Source organism: Syngnathus scovelli, chromosome 1 (genome assembly GCF_024217435.2).
Source record: "Syngnathus scovelli strain Florida chromosome 1, RoL_Ssco_1.2, whole genome shotgun sequence".
NCBI lineage: Eukaryota > Metazoa > Chordata > Actinopteri > Syngnathiformes > Syngnathidae > Syngnathus > Syngnathus scovelli.
The window spans coordinates 6,983,465-7,002,715 of record NC_090847.1 but is presented as its reverse complement, the minus strand read 5'-3'; the positions used below and the strand labels follow the sequence as shown (position 1 = coordinate 7,002,715).

The 19,251-nt window shown below is 40.4% G+C and overlaps 1 protein-coding gene and 1 pseudogene across 1 annotated transcript; both read right to left on the bottom strand.

Moving 5' to 3' along the window:
* Positions 1 to 1,898: 1,898 nt before the first annotated feature.
* Positions 1,899 to 11,592, bottom strand: LOC125987436 (uncharacterized; annotated as a pseudogene).
* A 1,458-nt stretch (positions 11,593 to 13,050) lies between these two features.
* On the bottom strand, positions 13,051 to 16,895 carry LOC125987429 (transforming growth factor beta activator LRRC33-like). The gene is made up of 2 exons (XM_049751825.2): positions 16,779 to 16,895; positions 13,051 to 16,665 (listed from the first exon to the last, which is right to left on the bottom strand). The coding sequence occupies exons 1-2, from the start codon at positions 16,866 to 16,868 to the stop codon at positions 14,785 to 14,787; spliced, it is 1,971 nt and encodes a 656-aa protein (XP_049607782.2). The 5' UTR covers positions 16,869 to 16,895; the 3' UTR covers positions 13,051 to 14,784.
* Positions 16,896 to 19,251: the final 2,356 nt, after the last annotated feature.

The window sequence follows — 19,251 nt, the reverse complement described above, 5'->3', positions numbered from 1 at the left end:
CTTACCAAGTTCAGCAGAGCTTACTGCAAATGAGTGTCAAGAGACAGGTTGTTAAAACAAGTGTACAACTTGGCGACTAGCCGACTGATCTATACCACATAGACCACAACAGGATTATATTTACTTTAAGAGGGTGTATCTTTGGCCTGTGTAGACAGGGAAAGGCAGCTTCCAGACATGATCCTGCAAGTCGTGGCCCAGAGGTGGCAATGTGATCGGCACTCGGAGTGAAAGGGAACACTGGCGAGATGAGTTTGAAGGTTCATATTGGTACCGCTGAAATGATTGTTAGTAAGGTCAGCACCAAGAGTGCATTGTGGTGACTTACAAGTTGAAAACCCGTTTATAGTACGTCCTCAGCGATTCACCCACCTTGTCACCTTCCACATCCCTTGTATTGAACTCCTATGTGTCTTTGAGGGTCCATGAGGCTGCACCGCCAGGTCTCAGAACAGGCGTGATCTTCGGGGCCTCTCGGCGATGCCCTTGAATGGACAGGAAAAGTGGATCCCTACCAGCCACAGTGTCGGTTCCACACCGATCAGCTCGGACGGGCAGGTTCCAGGACGCCTCCAACCAAGGTTCTTCCACTGACCACAACACACTAATGGACAAACTCTTAACCCTGTCCGGACTGGCCCTCCCCGTGTGGTTAAATTTGGCCCAGTGTACTCGAATGTAAACTATTTGAATGACTGACAGGTCAGCTGGCCAATGATTAGTTCGACTGCGTTGGTGTTCCGGCCACAAGTGGTCCTGGTGGCTAAATATAGTGCAAGGGTCTCTCCTATCATTGGGGGGCATGATTTGCAGATGAGTAAGTAGGCCTTTGCATCCTCACAGTGGAATGGAAGGAGCAAGAGCAGCAATGATCAGCAATAAAACAAAACTGTTGGTGATTCTGAGATTCAGAAATGGTGGTGCCTTGAGATAAGAGTTGAATTCATTCCATGGGCTTACTTGCAATGCAAAACACTCTTTTGTTAGTAATGAGTGGGAATACCATTAATTTGCCCCAGCCCCCACCAACCCAACAAACCCAAAACAATCTGCATTTTAATGAGGTAAAAATAGCACTCCATAAGAATTTACATGACATTGAATGCTGCTCCTACTGTCTTGACCACTTGGGGGCTGTATGACAGACAGTCCTGCCTTGGTGCCATTTATATTGCAGCTGGCCTTGTCTTGCCTAGAGCTCAAGTTGGATTCAAAATTATTCCTCAAATCCTCTGTCAGCTTATCAATATGACACTCATATTAGTTGTTCAACACAAAGAGGAGGGTTATATGATGGTGAGTACTATTTAATTGTCAGTGTGCATTTTGTTGCTGCACTGTTGGCTTTCACTTTGCTGGTGAATGGCTTAAGCATCACAACATAGATGCTAGTGCATGGTGTTAGCATTAAGGTAGTGGGGGGAAAAAAGGCTAAGGTTGTTTTAAATACACACTTCTCTTTAGGTTTACTTGGACAGTAAGCAGTTTGAAGTCCCCTGTTTGAAGAATTATTCATTATTTGCCAAACGTCTTCTACTGTGACCTGAGTTGAGTCCATTAATGTCGTCACCATACATCATATAAGCACCATATTGTCAATTTCATTGAATGGATTACAAAGTAAGCAATCGGTTTGTAACATTGTGTGTCTTAGTGCTATGCAAGTGACATTTGTTAGTGGATGCAAACTAACAAATGTCACTTGGATAGCGCTACTGAACTGAGCAGCTGAGCATAATTAGTGGTTTCACAAGTAGTTTGCAATGCAGAAGCTCATGAAAAACAATATTAGAAAAGTGCCACATGATGTTTTCTGGCACCACTTAAACAGACTATTTCAATCACAAGCACATGCATGCAACATTTGCGGCAGCATGATTATATAATTGCAGAAAGGCTATCTCACTATTCTGTATTACTCTGCTGTCGTTATGAAACATTTTACATCAAGTACCACCTACAAAAAAAAACGGACTTGGCTTTCCAAATACCCTTTTAATGACCAACATTATACAGTAGCATAGTAGGCTCAAGTGCTAATTACAAACAACGCAGAGATTCCTGAAAAATATGTTTTGAATTATTGTAAGCCTCTGTGACGATATGCGCCATTCGAACATTGTGCTAAATTTTGGAACATAACGGTGTAAAAGATTCAATTGAAATCTATTCCACAAAAATTCAGCAAAACTGTACCTAAATAAATGTTTGAAGACAATTAGTTATAAATCTAATTTTAAAATAATGCACCATTCTGAATGGAATAGTGTGCCACTAAAGGAAGCCCGCCTATCTACTAAGTCCTCCATAATATGCAGGAAAATGTTTCAGCATGACACTATTTGGATCAGATCTATTTTGTGCACACTCAACATACACTCATTTTATACCATGCATAGAACAAAAACCTGACCCAAGAAGATCCAATACTAGTTAGTATATTTTCAAGTATTCAGAGTCAGTACCATGCAATGAAATTCTACTCAATTGCAATTTCCAAAATGAATGAACATTAAAACTGTGAATGAAAGTTGAACACTGTTCTCTTCTTAAAGACACACTCATAAATCTTTTGCGGACATTTGTGACAAATATACGTTTCCAAATGTCATTTCCTTTTGCTAAACCACTTGAACCACTCTGTTTTTTATTTATACAGAAACAAAAAAACGTGTGGGTGGCTATATAGGACACGGACTATAAAAAGTCTACACACCCTATCAAAATGCCAGTTTTTTTGTAATGAAAATGGGATTCCCTTGTTGTTTTCAACCTTTTTGAGAGGCAAGGTAAAAATAAACTGAAATGTTTTCCCCACGGGTGTTCCAATTTCCCATTTGGCATGTTGGGAGAGTTTTGTTAAAATAAAAAATAAAAGGAACAACGTCAACAGTTTTATCAAACCCTAACACCTTTTCCTACATTTGGAAGATTGTTACTTATGTATTATTTATTTGTACTCCCCTCTTGAAAATTCAAACAATTCAGTTACTTTGGTTAAAGGCCATATTAATGCTGATAAAACTTTAGAATTTATTTATTCTTTACGTTTTCTTTATTTCACAAAAACCTGGCATTTGAACCAGGGGTGTGTAGACTTTTTATATCCACAGTCTACTGAAGTAAATTTATAACAGCAATTCAAATTGTGAATCAGTTGTTTTTTTATTTTAAATGTGGACTAGGACTGATGGTGTACGTGCACGTTCATCCATCTTCAAGATACGACGCAAATCGCTCTTGTCAGCAAAAAACGGGAAAGAAAAATCTATTGTTGACAGCTGATAATTCTTGAAATAAATACAATACGTTTACTATTTTACACAGCAAATAATATTGTATACCGACTGACATGTTTAGTGGATATTTAGTTGTTTAAAAGGAGACTGCGTGCGAGAATGTGTCTGCCTTTCTTTTGTCTCACTGTAAAAAATGGTCCCCTATCAGCTGACTGATCTTATTTTATAGGAAGACAATTTTTGACTCATCCAGTCAACTTTAGACTCTTCTTCAGAGCGGTGGAAGAACCGTTTACATGCCCTGCCGATGAGGTAGACCACCTCAGCCAGGTTGAGCAATACACACACTCCGGACACAGCCAGCATGAAGACAGTGAAGATGGTCTTCTCTGTGGGCCTGGAAACAAAGCAGTCCACAGTGTTGGGGCACGGGTACGAATCGCACTTGACCAAGCGCACCATCCTGAAGCCCGGGTAGATCATGTAGAAAATGTAAAGAAAAGCCACTTCAAAGAGGATTCGGAAGACAATGCTGATCATGTAGGTCCACCAAAGAGCTCCGGTGATGAGATACTTTTGGTTCTTGATGTGCTCCAGCTCCTTGGGACTGTTACGGCCCGCCCGCCTCAGAATCTTCTTTTCGATGTGGCGGCGATGGGCCACATGCATGCCTACAAGAAGTGCCGGCGTGGAGACCAAGATGAGCTGAAGCGCCCATAGGCGGATATGCGAGATGGGAAAGAACTGGTCGTAGCAGACGCTGTTGCAGCCGGGCTGTTGGGTATTGCAGGTGAAGCCGGACTTCTCGTCTCCCCAGACGCTCTCCGCCGCAACCACAAGAACCAGGATACGGAAAATAAAGATGACCGAGAGCCATATGCGTCCGATGCCCGTCGAGTGCCTGTTTACGCCGCTGATCACAGCGTAAAAGGACCCCCAGTTCATTTTCGACTCCAGAGCTGAAAATCAACATTCACAGTTATATTTTGACATAATTCGTGAAATAATGCAAAAAATTATCAAAAGTTATGACATTAGCTTTTGATCCCTACCAGGCTCACGCAAACGGTGTAAGCGGTGCCCGGTACGAAAGCGACCATCCTAACCGATGAGTGTCAGGGACGACGACAGGAAATGGCAAGTTCTGCGATGTCTATAAAAGCAGGGGCGATGGCCTATCGCCGGCCGTCACAAGACGCAAAATTTCAAAGCCAATTGTGAAACATCCGCTGAGCCACGTGATGCGCTCACCCTCTATTAATACTCAACTCAAACGGACCTGCAGCCCAGTTCCAGATCGACTGCCAAGAAATTCCTCCAAGGAAGCAGACGGATGATTGAAAGAGTTCTATTGTTTTATCAAGAGCCACCGACTTGGCTTTTGAAAAGATTATCTACGTTCCGATATGGTTGCGATTGAGTTCAGTTAGATGGTCACCTAGGGGACGTGGGCTATAAGCCACAGTAGTTCTGACCTCACTGAGAGTAACACAAGCAAATGATAAGAGCATGGGGTTTTACCTTCAGCTGTGATGGTACACAAAATGTGTACAAAGCAGGAAGAAATGAATCAAAATGTTTTTCTTTGTGAGCAAAACCAAAATGCTGTGTTGAGAAGACCACACGTTGGGAAAATGCTAATCATTCCCCCGCCACAAGCCTGTGCCCTGCACCGTCGTGGTCATATGGTTTTGTCTAAAGCATTAGCATACAATGGCATTCTTTATTGCGCTGCAACAAGACTCTCTCAGATCAAATGCCTCGATTTCCGCCTACCGCTCTGGACTGAAGAAGGAATCTGTGTGGACGGTAGACACAAGCATGCCTCATTATTTATTGTGCTAGGGAGGGTAGCCTGGCTGAAGGAGGCCTTTGACCTGAGCTGCCGTCACTGACAGGTTGCACGTGTCAACATGATGAATGACCTCTTCAACTCTGGACGACGCTTCATGGAGGAACTCTTGAGAGTGTTATAAAGTTTTAAAGGAGTCATTCAAAGGTGACATTTCTCAGTTAGCGGTAAACTGTACCTGGGCTTCAGCGACCACCCCAACAATGGAGTGATAGGGTCACGGGGAATAAATGATACATGAGTAAGAATTTGCAATATAGCAGGTGTGAGACTCAACGGGCTCACAGATATTTCAGTGATGTTTCATTTATTTATTAACTTTCTGCGTGTTCACAATTGTCACAGTGATTTTTCTGGTCATTTCTTAAATAGGTTGGATGTATTTTTTGTTGGCGTTGATTTCTCTTACAGCGATCAGTTATTGCGTTTGGAAAAAGGAAAAGAAGTATGTGAATGTGGAGCAGACGGCTCTCTATGTGAGTGAAGTTGGATAAGAGTAAAAACACCACTGAAAGCCAAAACTTGCTTCTCGTTGTGATTCGGAGCGACAACACAAGAATATAGTATTTGTAATTATGCAAGGATAAAAGGTAAGTTTATCGATAATAGTTGTGTTGTACTTTTTTTATTTAATTAATATTAAATCTAATTTTGGTTAGATATTTTTAATATTGAAATATTGAGATTCTGCAGTCTTGAACAAGGGCATTTATTCAACACAACACAAAGCCACAGTTCTTATACCACAGTAAAATGTGTAACTATAAAAGAATATATGATATGCTTATTAAAGCACAGCTAAAGCAATTGTAAAAATGCATCATTTGGCTCAAAAATCAATTAGAAATAATAAATTGTTCAGCATGCAGTCAGTTAGTGTGTCACTTATGACAATCATGTGGTGCACATTTTGAATTCAAGTCAGTTATGCTCTCCAAGTTTTTTTTTTTCAAACAAGCAGTGGCACATACTAAATTTCAGGACAACAACAATATACTTTTGTATAGTATTCAATGTTAAAGAAGGTAGAGGATTTATGCAGACAAGGATTTAAGCAGAAACATCGGATCTTAGGTGCAAATGCTGACAAATGGCACGGTTGTGTTGTAAAGCCAATACAACAACAGAAAATCTCTAAGGATAACCGTCTGCAAAACATTGTCATCACCTATTTTAAGACATTACAGGGTACAAAAATGTAGACGTTCCCTCTTTTCTGTCAACTACATTTTCCGCTGAGTGTAGCACGAGATGAGGTACTTCTCCCACTCGGAATCCTGTTTTCTCTGTTGGACTTGAACACGATCTGGAAAGTAAGTGACATAGTCAGGACCGGCCACCTAGTGCACCGTAGCCGTTGTACTTGACGTCTACTAAGCGCTAATCACATATTTTTGGTACCCATGCCACGTTGATGTTCATCTTCTAATGTGCATGTGTGGCGGACAGTAAATGTGTTAAATGATGGAGAAAATATATTATTTGGAAGCATTACCTCCTACTGTGATTTTGTTTTGTAAATTATCCCTCGGAAGAAAGTACCAAACTTGTCATCAGTTATTAGTGGACATCACCCTGACTTTGATCACAGTTGCGTGATTATGGCCAGTAGAAGTCAAATCACATTCTGAGATGAATTCCTTACTGTTTTTGAGTGAACTAATGTTCTTTAGTTTGCTGTGTTTTGCATGTCCATTCTGGGCCAGTCGCAAAGACAATGGTGGTCCCCTCCTGCAATGCACAAATAACAGAGCCGTTACAGATTTCACTTGCAGAGGCAGAAGTGTAAATAGTTTGTAGTACTGTGCAAGAGGGCAACCACTAGCTTACAGGAGCCATTTTGACACAATGTATGGAGTCCTTAAATGGTAGCTTCCCCAGTATTATCTGTTTTATCATTTGCATGTCACGTTCCATACAAGCAGTTGTCCATATAAATGCTCGCTGTGAAATAAATCTCACATCTCATTGTAGTTCAGGGAATAAAAAACTATAGATTATGACTATATTATTATTATTAATGCAATAGTGCAAATAAAAAAGACTTTGCACTGTACTGTAGGCACGTAGTGAGGAAAAAGTGAGACTGTGTCAACATAACTTTATGAGGTTTTCCATTCATTTAGGACTCAGATAATCATATGCTTTTAATTGATGAACTGGCCTCTTTTCACAAGCAAGTACCTCATCGCTCCAAGCTTCCCCTTTTCCAGGAAAAGCTCCACTGACGCGTCTGTGTAAATTCTAGCGTAGAATGAGCGGTTGTGCACCATGGCTTTAAACCAATCGACCGCTAGCTCAGACCAATCCGTCCCATTTATAGGAGTCACCTGAGGAGAGGGAATTGACAAAACACATGGAGAGATAGATTTAAAAATGTTCTTTTCCTTTCTCAGTAGCTCGTATCTTTGGCAAGGGATACGGGAGTGACTACTCATGAGTAGAATATGCAAATAATCACGAACAATGTGTTTTGAAATATGGTCGGCAGACAAGTAGCGGTCTCTTCTGAAACCCCGAGCGGGGTGTTAGTAACTTATTGTCACGTCCCTCCTCTGCCAAAAATGAAGAATATCGTGCATGAATATAACAGACGCTGCCTCCACTGAAGTCTCCCGGATGAGCCAGTGACTCCTGTTTTTTTTCCCCTTGGCCTTGTAAAAAAAACAAAGTAAAACAGCACAGACCCAATGATCTGATGCATGGGGAGGACTGGGTCATAATCACTAGACGCTGTTGAAGCTGTCATTTTGTGAGCTGTTTTGCCTGCCGAGTCTCCGCCCTCAGCATGTGGGACAGAAAGCAGAGCAGATTGAGCATCAGCGAATTGACTTTCATCTGAGACTCTGTTGGTCACAAAAAGTGACTGCGGCTTTATTTTACGCTTCGGTGCTGTTGATTGAACCACATGTCGAAATAACGTCGATCGTATCAGCTCACACGTGGCCTCAGAGCAGTCTTGGCGCGTTTGATGATTGTTCCATGCATGTGGAACATCATGAAGGCGATATTGCTGTGGAAATTATTAAAAAGGAGCTACTCACATTTGCCAATGAGACTTGCATTGACTGGAGCGGCAAGTTGTACATTCCTGGGCTCAGCTTCTGGAGGTTACACAGTGACACACAGGCTGTGTCGCCGTGATCCAACCTCCTCACCTCCACCTTGATGGAAGGCTCATCTTCGGCGCCGTCACTGGCCTCATCTTATGAAATGAGCCAGAACACATGACAGAGTCTCCACTGGGAGGCAACGGACAAGCGAAGCGAGACCACCGAGAACAGGGATGGCCAATTTTGACAATCGCAAAGGGCAGACTTCAACCACCTAATGCAACCTTCCACCATTATGCTTGACATTTTTTCAGATTTATTTTAGAAATAGAATAATAAATTACACTCTACTGCATTGTGTTATGCATTGTATTATCTTAGCGTTTGAAATACACTTTGTATATTTAAAAAAAAAGCTGCCTTCCCTTGGAGGTCGCAATGAGCTGTTGTGGTCTGCCGGTTGCCCATTTCTGTCCTAGCGGTTACTTTTACAAACCTTAAACACTAATACTTTGACCCACCTTTGCTCACACCACATATCTTGGTCACCTGAGCCCTGCACCATTGTTCTTGCTTAGGGAAGCGGGCGATTACATGGGCTCCGATGTCTGGAATGTAGTTCTGCTCAGCATATGAACTACTGGGTTCCCAGCTGCTTCAACATGAGGACAGAAAGAAAAACGTAATAGCAATCAGAAACACGTGGAATATTAAAAAAAAAAAAAAAGAAACTGGGGGAGGGGTGAGTTCTACAAAGAACGGTATTGAACAATAAGGATAAGTGCCCTGTTAAGTTCTGAAAATGTGATCACGGAATCAGCGAGGGCTGTAAACCACTGAGAAAAAGCAGATGGGGATGAAATAACTTACCCAGTAAAAAGTGCCTGCAGGTTGGTGATGGAGTCAACGTGCTGGATGTAGAAGGTGCTTGGACTCACAATATGAGACACAACAACTTCAGGTTCCTCAAACTTTCGCACCTGGAACTTGGGAATGTTTACTGACTCCTTTTGGGTCTTTTTTGGAGAATCATTTCTAGAATTTTCACATGGAAGCGTTAGTGTTGTAGTGTTGCGAGCCTCGTCTCCCACACACTTATCACTTTGCTGGTCTTTGTTGTCAGAGCAGCAGATCGTAACTTTTTCTCGGGCCTCCTCTGCTGTGACAATTGTGTGAACATCTCCAAAATCCCATAATTCAGTCTTGGTCGCGATCACGCAAGCATATATAAGCGAGCCATTTGACTCGGCACGTTTGAGCCTGAAAATAGGGGCATCGTTAACTGTATCTGCGAGCTGTGTCTTTGAGGCTTTGGCATCATTCTGCTCAGCGCGTCGGATTGAAGAGCCTCCACCTTGTGCTTCCACAGATGGCCGAGTGATGAAAAAGTCATCCAGTGACTCCACTGTTTTGGCTTTTGCTTTTAGGAAGCGCAGCAGTTGGGTGGTAGTTTGTTTTTTGCTCTGTATATGTACAACATCTTCAGGGCCCCAAATAAACTTCGGAGTTGGCTCGGTGTTGATCTTAGGGCTCCTAATGAGGGCAGCAGGAACAATTGCAGTGTCATCTTGGCATTCCACCTTGAACTGTATTTCTTGTTCTTCAGCATTACAACTTAGTGATGAGATGTTGGTGTCAACAGACCACTTTTCAACAGGTATTTTATTAACTTGAAGCTGGGTAGTGAGGAATCCTGTCAGCCATCGCAAGCTTTGTCGAGCTCTCAGCATCTGGACTGCTGTTACTATGGAAGTGGAGATGATGGAGTTCTGCAACATGGGCCCAAACGTGAGTGAGTTTGTGTTCACGATCCCGCTGACAGCCAATGATTGGCATAGGTTTGTTGCATCCCCATTTTTGCGGAAAGGGTGCAGACAAATCTTAGGCTCTATCAGAAGGTGGGGAAGGAAATTATATCAGATGACCCAAGCAGAGCAGAACATATTGCCCCCAAAATACAAATATGGGATACTTCTTAAGGGCTTCATCATTGACTTACCAAATGTCAAGTTGTTCAGTAGAACAAAGATTCTGTCTATGAATTGTAATTTCTCATCTAACGTCTTGGAGACATCATTGTAGACACTTGTTGAAAAAGACGACGTCAGGAAAACTTTGACATCTTCATAGACCTTCGGAGAAGGGAAAAAAATATACTGTAAGGCTCATGTGTGTTTACTAAATTGTGTCTGTTATCAGTGGTAAAAGGAACTATTTGACCACACGTGTTGATCCTTGAATAGTTTATTAGATGTAATGAAATATTTTTTTCAAGATTCTAAAAAAGGTAGAATTTTATATTGATCAATATTAATTGTTCCAATTACTTCTTAGCATTTAACAGTTTAATAATCAAAAGACTAACGTCAAATGGAATTCATCTGCCACAATTATTGTAAAATATTGGTATCGGTATTGATATCAGAGATACTGCCAATGAATTTGGTCAGTATTGGATTGATACCAAGTATCAGACACGCACCACACTAATAGTGAATCCAATGAATACATGCATTGAAAATTGTATTATCAAAAGGGGTATGCATTTGTCACATATTTTGTCCGTATTAAAAACAGCTTTTTCGTCATGCATTTCCAGTAGCTAGGAAGTGTGCTCCTATGCGCACCCCTTTTAGCACAGATGAAAAATCGCGCAAAGGCATTTAAATTTTCCATCCCTTTTTATGGTTTGTCTTTTTATACTTTGTGTATTTTTTTTATAATGTAAATAACAAAACCTTAAAATGGCGACACAACATAAACCGACAATAGAATACGCCTCCATTGGGTCAAGGAATTGAGACTAAGACGCTTAAAGCTACATAAAGAAAATAAAAAATATATATACAAAACAACATGAATGTAAAATCAGGTTTATATTTCAGTCCGTAATCATTTTAATATATATTTTTACGGAAATTATCCGTCGGCCACGTAATAGCTAAATATGAACTACTGGATTGTCATGACTTTACCTTGTAGGTGATGAAGCGAAGCTCTTCTTCTAGCTTGATTCGAGCCGCTTCGAGCAAGAGAACTTTAAAAAGAATCTGGAGTTTGTTGGCATTGTGGTAATGAAGCTGCAGTAGCAGAGGCGTCATTGTTTGTGAGGAGTTCATAACCTTAGTTCGCTCGCTCTCAAATAGATCATCTGGAATGGACAAAATAAATCACATGCGTTGACGCCCGTCGTCTGCAGCACCGCATATATGTTTATGATGCATTCTAAGGAGGAGGACAATCGTGCCTGTCATTACTCTCCCTTGGGTTAATATTTGGTGGACGTAAAAATGTTAAATTGACACCTGCAAACAATCAAAAGAAGCATGCACATGATGACCGACATTGCCATGAGGTATTAGCCGGATGACGTGCAGCATTAATTTACTTGAAATAGATGGGAAACATTTTATTTTAACGTTCTCCTGCAATGTGTTATTTGCTGCCGTACATTTTCTCCTGCAAGAAGTAGGTTAAATTCTAGGCTTTTGTCTTCTGAAAAAGAAGACTAATCATTTCAAAAGGATTCCCACTGTGCATTTGCACCTGCATAACTCAAGTAAAATAAATACCAAAAATAAGAAGAACAATGAGATCATATAGTAAACTGTGGATGTGGCTATGTTTAGATTGAAACACAAACTCAAGTTTGTTAGCAGACACCTGCCACCATTTAAAATATCTTGATTGACCCCAAATAATGTTCAGATGTTCTAGCATGCTTTTCTTGACATTTTCTGCCTTGAAGCCTGAAGGTTTTGTGCTGGTTTTATAGGTCTGTCCACTTTGAGGCCTCAATTCCTGCTGGAGTAAACCCCCCCCCCCTTCCCTCACACACCTATGTGATGATGTATGGATGAGCCTTTAGTAAAGCACATTAATTATAACATTTATAAGTTACGGACTTAAAGTTCAACCTCGCTTTCATTGGCCTATAACACATTTTCTCCACATTTTTAAAGCACATTAAGTATAACATTTCTGATTTACGGACTTAAAGTTCACACTTGCTTTCATTGGACTGTAGCACATTTTTCACCCATGTGTTTGCTTTAGCCAGGCCACCATCCTCCCTGCACCAGACCCCATTGTGCATGCCACTAACAAGAAATAGACACCTGGTTTCACCATAAGCCTAAATAACGCAGCCGTTTGTCTTCAGGATACCATTCAGTGTTTAGCAAAAAAATATTTTTTCGGTTACATACAATGGCAACAACTAATCAGACTTTTTTTTAAAAGCCTTTGGTGAAAAGTTCTTTTAGAGTCCCCTGCAAATGGATCCGGCTCGGGATTATTATGGAGCCGTACTGACAAAGCAGTAAGTGAATGTCGTGCTGTGTCTTAAACTGAAACTATTATGCTGCTTAGAAATATACAGACATAGAAGTCTGTTCTCATTGTCTGCATGGTCTCATGCACAAAAGGATAAATGGGAACATCAGAGGTTGACCTTTAATTTGTTTGTATTTAGAGACCAATACTTTCCCACGGGAAATAATACAAATACAAATAATGTGATTGGCTGGCGACCAATCTCGCCCAAAGAAAGCTGAGATGGGTTCCAGTTCGCAAAAAAAGCAGTCCTCAACTGTGTTGACGTATTGCCCGGGTGAGTCATAGCAGATTTTGACTGCCACACCATTGTAAAAAGAAGTGAACCGCTGTCAAACATCAAAACAGTGATGTCCCATACTGTAACTGTTGTGATGACATTCTACAGAAGCTGGCCAGAAAACTTGTACATTGCGGTAGCAGTTAAATCCATTCCTAAGGCTTCTGTGACTTGACCTCTAAAATTCCTCTCTCTTGTGCCAGTATTGGGGCTCTCTTTGATATCTGTGTGATTTGGATGTGCGTTTGTTTCATTTATTTTATATACAGAAGATTTGGGCAAACTACAAGCTGGTGGCCACATGATCTTTTATTTTACCTGCACATGTATGGATGTTTATACAATAAAGCTTGTCATGACTGGTGAGCAAGAGCAACAACTTGTCTACCATGTTGTTGTTGAAAATGTAGCAACGTTTTCAGCAACAATTTCAGCATATACAGTGAACTTCTTGAGTATTTTTCCCCAAAAGAGAGTAGCAAAAATGACCGTCGTCCTAATGTTAACAAGGTATAGTTTAATAGAACTTACCGTATTTTCCGCACTATAAGGCGCACCTAAAAATCACCAATTTTCTCAAAAGCCGACAGTGTGCCTTATAATCAGGTGCGCTTTATATATGGGCCAATATTGAGCCACTAAAGCAGGTGTGTCCAAAGTCCGGCCCGCGGGCCAAATGTATATATCTTATATATGGACAAAGTTTTAAAATGGGCCATTCATTGAAGGTGTGCCTTATATATGGACAAAGTTTTAAAATGGGCCATTCATTGACGGTGCGCCTTATAATCCGGTGCGCCTTATAGTGCGGAAAATACGGCAACTGTTAGGTGTATCATCGTGTATCATTACATGTCACTGTCAATATTATATGTCACACTTATGGATATATTTGGGATTTCTGACAAGGAATGGCTATTGTGAGATGGCCGGTGGTGCACAAAATTGTAAGAATTTTGAACGTGTGGAATAGCATTTTATTAACATAAGGCAATATCCTTTTATCCTAATACATTGAAAATAAGACAAAACAGCTGAGGTTTGCATGTTAGCTTCACCCTTGGCAAGCGTTCATGTGGCCCATTTGCAAAAAAAAAAAAAAACCTTACTGCAATATCCTACTTCAAAGGAGCTAGGACTGGCTAGAGTGCTGAAACATGGTAAGCGCCTTACATTACACTTTATTTCCAGAGTTGTGTTTTTACACTTGTGCATCAGTGCTGATTAAAGGTTCGTCACTGACAGATTCCCGTTTACACTGACGTACTGACTACTGATGGTAACTCTGAAACAGTGACAGAATAAGCGCTGACAGAAGCGATTTGCACTTGTCTCACGGACCTCCTCAAAAGCAAAGACGGGCAGTCGGGATCAGAAGCAGAAGGATAAACAATCGTATAAGAATATTATATATTTTATGTATGAAATGGTCCGAACTGTTTCTGAAAGTAATCAAATTGTTTCAATTGTAAACAGTTTTTCACTGGTCCTAAAATAGCAGTGACAAAATGATATTTAGTGATGAAGGAAGCAAATGTTACAAATGTTGGTGACGCACTGACTGACTGGGACGGCATAAAATAATGACGAACTGATCATGGACTAATGGAGTTCTGGGCTATTGATTGACGGATGCAGAATTATTTTATTTCAACTCACCAAGGATCAAGGACTGCAAATCAGAAATAATCCATTTATAAGTAAGACCCACAAGACCCTCATCAGCCCGTTAGTGACTTGCGGAGCACCGCAAAGCTATAGAACAGTCTTTTCAGAACATTTGTAGTCTTTATAGTTCATGAATGGTACCAAATTTGGTAAGATTCATACGACTAACTTTCTGATTGAGGTTAGCACAGGTTCACAGCCCGAGTAGGCATGGCCGGGTAGCATAGCCTCACCACCCTTACATTGACTGCCACTGTACTTGTGTTTCTGACAACATGCAAAAATATTAAAATGTCAAAGTGACAATGTTTTTTGATCCAAGTTTGCCTTGAATTGTTTTCAGACTATACAAATTTGTCACACAATGAATGATTTTTTAAGGCAACACATTTTTCGAGTGAACATAATGAACACTATTATCAATACAGCTACAAACAAAATAACTGTGAATATTTGTCCATAGTGAATCCCGTTTACGTGAAGTGAACAATACAGTGAAGAACTTTTCAAATATTCTTCGATAGAGATACCGCTGTCACCGGTAAAGCATTTGGTGTGAGTAATGTCAGGCATTTTAATTCTGGAATTGTTCAGGGCGCTCAGCCAATTGCTGTCACAACAAGTAAAGTAATTTCCACTGAAATTGATAACACCAAGGTGTTTTGATAACGTTTCAATCAAGGAGTAGTTCAAAGACTCAAAGGCGTTATTCCTAATGTTGAGTTCTCTTAGAGGTGAGCAATTTAAACTTTGTGGTAAAACATTGAGATTGTTGTTGGATATGTTGAGATGCATCAGCCTTGGCATGCAGGGCAAGACCAGCTCGGAATTGGTTGCGTTCAATTCACTGATCGTCAACGACTGAAGCGTTTCTTTGATGTCCTCCAGTGAATCAACTTGCATGACCATGTGAGAATTTCGAGCTAGGTTGAGGGACACCAAAGAACTTCCCTGGAATGCATTTGCCTGAAGACTTTTTATGTTGTTGTCTTCAAGGCTCAGATGTTTGAGAGTTTTCAATTTTCCAAAGGCAACACAAGATGAGTTGAATTTTGGTTGCCGTGCTGATAAGGAGCCGTATACTCGGCCCTCAGGAGCGCAAGGCTGCACCGCATTGTCTTGGAGATTTATCATCTCGACTTGTGTGAGTGCCTTGAGAAAGAGTGGCGAAACAAACACAAGTCCATTGCTTTGCATGTTTAGGTACTTTAAGGAAGGAAAATAAAGCTGCCTGTCGTATTCTGATGCACCGTCACGGCGGACGTTCCATGTGAGATTTTGCACGCAGTTAAAACTGAAGTCAAGTTCTTCCAATGACCTGAGAAGGCTCAAAGTTTCCAGCGGAAAAGATGCAAAGTGGTTGTAGCTGAGGTCAATATAGATCAGTGGCATCAGTCTCCAGGTTGAGTGAAGATTATTTTTTCGAATTCTAACGTCACCCTTTCTGACAACTTCATTGTACAAGGAATTAACCTCTGATACCATTGATGCTTCCGAAGTTAATGCACCCACTGTATTATGATGCAAATAAAGGTATTTCAATTGGTTGAATTTTGGGACGATTGGGAAATAAAGGAGTTTGTTGTGACTAAGATCAAGAATTTCAAGACTATATATGCGATTATCTTCAGCGGTAACAAAGAACTCGATGGAATTTCGACTGAGATTTAAATCTTTAACATGCTGTAGTTTGAAATCGCATATATGAGCGAGGTTATTTTTAGCCAGGTTAAGCTTCCCAAGTTTTCCCAGCGGCTCAAATGTTCCTCTGTCGATTGCCGATATCAGATTGTCATCAATAATAATGCTTCTTAGGCCTTCACTCTCTTTGAACAAGTCGCGTGTAAGTCGTGTTAAAGAATTCCCACTCAGCTTAAGTTGCTCAAGAGAAGATTTGTTTCGTAGGTACAGTTTCACCGCTTCGTCCCCCAAATTGTTCAGTGATAAGTCCAAACTCTTAAGTCCACCGGTGGATTGCAGGCCTTTGCTGTTTCTGTCAAAATTGTTGTTCAGCGCATTTTTAGACAAATCTAACTTCTCAAGCAGAGCCAGGTTTTTGATACTAGCTCCTTCAGAGATGAGCTCCAGTTGGTTGCTGCTCAAGTCCAGCTGCTCCAAGTATGGCAAATCAAGGTTGTGCAACCGTCTAATGAAATTATTGGATAAGTCGAGCCTTCTCAGTCGTACATCCAAATCCAGAGGGACGGAATCAAGGTTCTGGTTTCTCCAAGATTGCTCCTTGGATAGAAACATTAATCATCATCAGTGCAAAGTTTCAAGATCACAGAGGAAATGACAAATCATGAATAGATATTGCAAAGGCTTGAATAAGTTCCTTCCTTTGAGCTTACCTTGGTACCATTATCTATTTTCCCAGTGCTGTAAAGCTCATGGCCTAGTGACCATAGTAGTAGGAAATAACCAAACATGTGTCTGACCATGTTTCCTCTGCTCTTCCAGTGCCACCATCATCCTCTTGCACACCCTTTTTACTGTCACGCATCATTTAAAAAAAAAAAAAGGGAGGAAGAAAGCAGCTGTGGACAGCAGATAGCCATTGGGATGCTATTTTTAGAAATGTTATCCATGGAGAGCAAACAATAGTTTTGTCTAAAAACACCCTTTTACACAAAGAAATTGATCATCTTTTATGACAGGTTAGGTGGACCCGTGCATGAACATTTTTACACCTATTGATCTATCACATGGATTTTATACTATTCCGCTTAATTTGTTAGTTTTATTTAGAAAGCACTTTGAATGTACATATATGCGTCTTTACTGTTGAGATGGGCAAACTGGATTTTTTTTGTAAAATAGGCCAGAGGCGAATAAATAATGACACTGTGGACGTGGGCAGAAGCTACTGACGAGGTAGAAAGAGGCATGCTTACACAGACGGAGGTGTTAGCAGATGTAAACAAAGATGATGGACATATGAATCAAGAGAGCGAAAAATCGTAATCCTTTTGGATGGAAGTATTTTGTTTCAATTTATATGATATTGTATCACTAAAAAACCCGAGTGGGCATTCACTATGTTTTAATTTGGAGGCAGCAGGTTTCCTGCTCCTGTCATTTGTTTATCAATCCCAAACAGCTCCATTTATCGCATCCTGCAAACCGGCTTCAATGTTATCATCTCATCCATTTGCTGTGTAAAATTAAAACCACCCAGAGGAAGGCTTTTGTGGGCGTTTGGCAAGAATCGATCTACTTGTCTGTAGCTGAGCATACAAACGTCTTTGTAGTGTTTCCAGATATCAAAATTGACATGAGATGACATGAGTTTTCCTTCAGGTTCTTTCAAGTGAAGTTTATGTATATAGTTGTATTAAGTTTATATGCAAGATGACTTTCCCGACACAACCATCTGAATTTTTAATAATTATTAACCTGCACGAGCTGTAAGGAAGTGTGGAATGTGACTGTCGACAACTGGCAAATATGTATTTACATAAACAGAATGATGGAGCCCAGCTGGCATCCACTAATGTGGCCAATGTTAGTTTTTGTTTGTTTAGTTCCATATATTTGGCAAGAATCGATCTACTTGACTGTAGCTGAGGATACAAGCGTCATTGTAGTGTTTCCAGATATCAAAATTGACATGAGATGACATGAGTTTTCCAGGTTCTTTCAAGTCAACTTTATGTATATAGTTGTATTGTTAAGTTTTTATATGCAAGATGACTTTCCCGAGACAATCATCTAAATTTTTAATAATTATTAACCTGCATGAGCTGTAAGGAAGTGTGGAATGTGACTGTCGACAACTGGCAAATATTTACATAAACAGAATGATGGAGCCCAGCTGGCATCCACTAATTTGGTCAATGTTAGTTTTTGTTTGTTTGGTTCCATATATATGGACAGTCGCAATATATTTCAAACAAACTTTTTAAGACGTGATTGAAGGCTAAATTAAAAAAAATATGCGTAAAAGTTCTTAAGAGTGTTAAAGATGAATAAAACAATTACAAATTAAAGGATTATTCTTTAAAATGAAGGTTTACTGTATTTTTTGGACAGTAAGGCGGACGAGGTTATAAGGCACACTAGTGCACATTGAGAAAACAAACCAGATAAGACAAACTTAATTCAACTTCAATTTGATATTCATAGATACAAACAGTTATTTTCAGGATTATACTAAATAAAATCTCTTTTGATGTGAGGCGGCATACTGGGCAAGAAATTAGCACGTTTGCCTCAGATCTGAGGATGGAGATCAAGTGCAGGCTCCGGCCTTCCTGTGTGGCGTTTGTCTCGTCTCCCTGTACTTGCCTGGGCTTCTTTCTGCCTGCATTACAAAAACATGCAAATCAGAAGTCTCAAACATGCGGCCTCTTGGCTATTTGCGACCCACTGGATGATATTTTGAGGTCCCCTATTTGACATCAAAGTTGAATGTTAGTGTGGCCCTTTTTTTTTTTTTTCTTGCTTTGTCAGTGGCCTGTGTGTGTGTATGTGTGTGTGTGTGTGTGTGTGTGTGTGTGTGTGCGTGTTCTTTAATCAATTAAATATGCTACTATAGCTCAGGCATGAGATAGCTTTCAGGCATACGAACTGTAAGCGATATAAGAAATGGAAGGATTACAGCTCCTCAAGGGGAAATTTAACTCTGCTATACATTTGTTTTTGACGGTTACTTGTGATTTTGACCTCATGTTCACCCTCAAGTCTGTTTTTGTAGAGTTTGACAATGATAGGCCAAGCTTCTCGGTGGAAGGCTTGATTTGTTTTGATATTGTGAAATGTTTTTCTCTAAGGAGAGCGTTCTGTTATCATCCACTTTTCACTTAAGTTGTGTTCAGTGGTCTT

Excerpts from the sequence above, each read along its gene's own strand:
- LOC125987429 (XM_049751825.2), bottom strand. The coding sequence starts at position 16,868 with ATGGTCAGACACATGTTTGGTTATTTCCTACTACTATGGTCACTAGGC. Across the intron at positions 16,666-16,778 it reads AAATAGATAATGGTACCAAG|GAGCAATCTTGGAGAAACCA; the intron begins GTAAGCTCAAAG and ends TTTCTATCCAAG.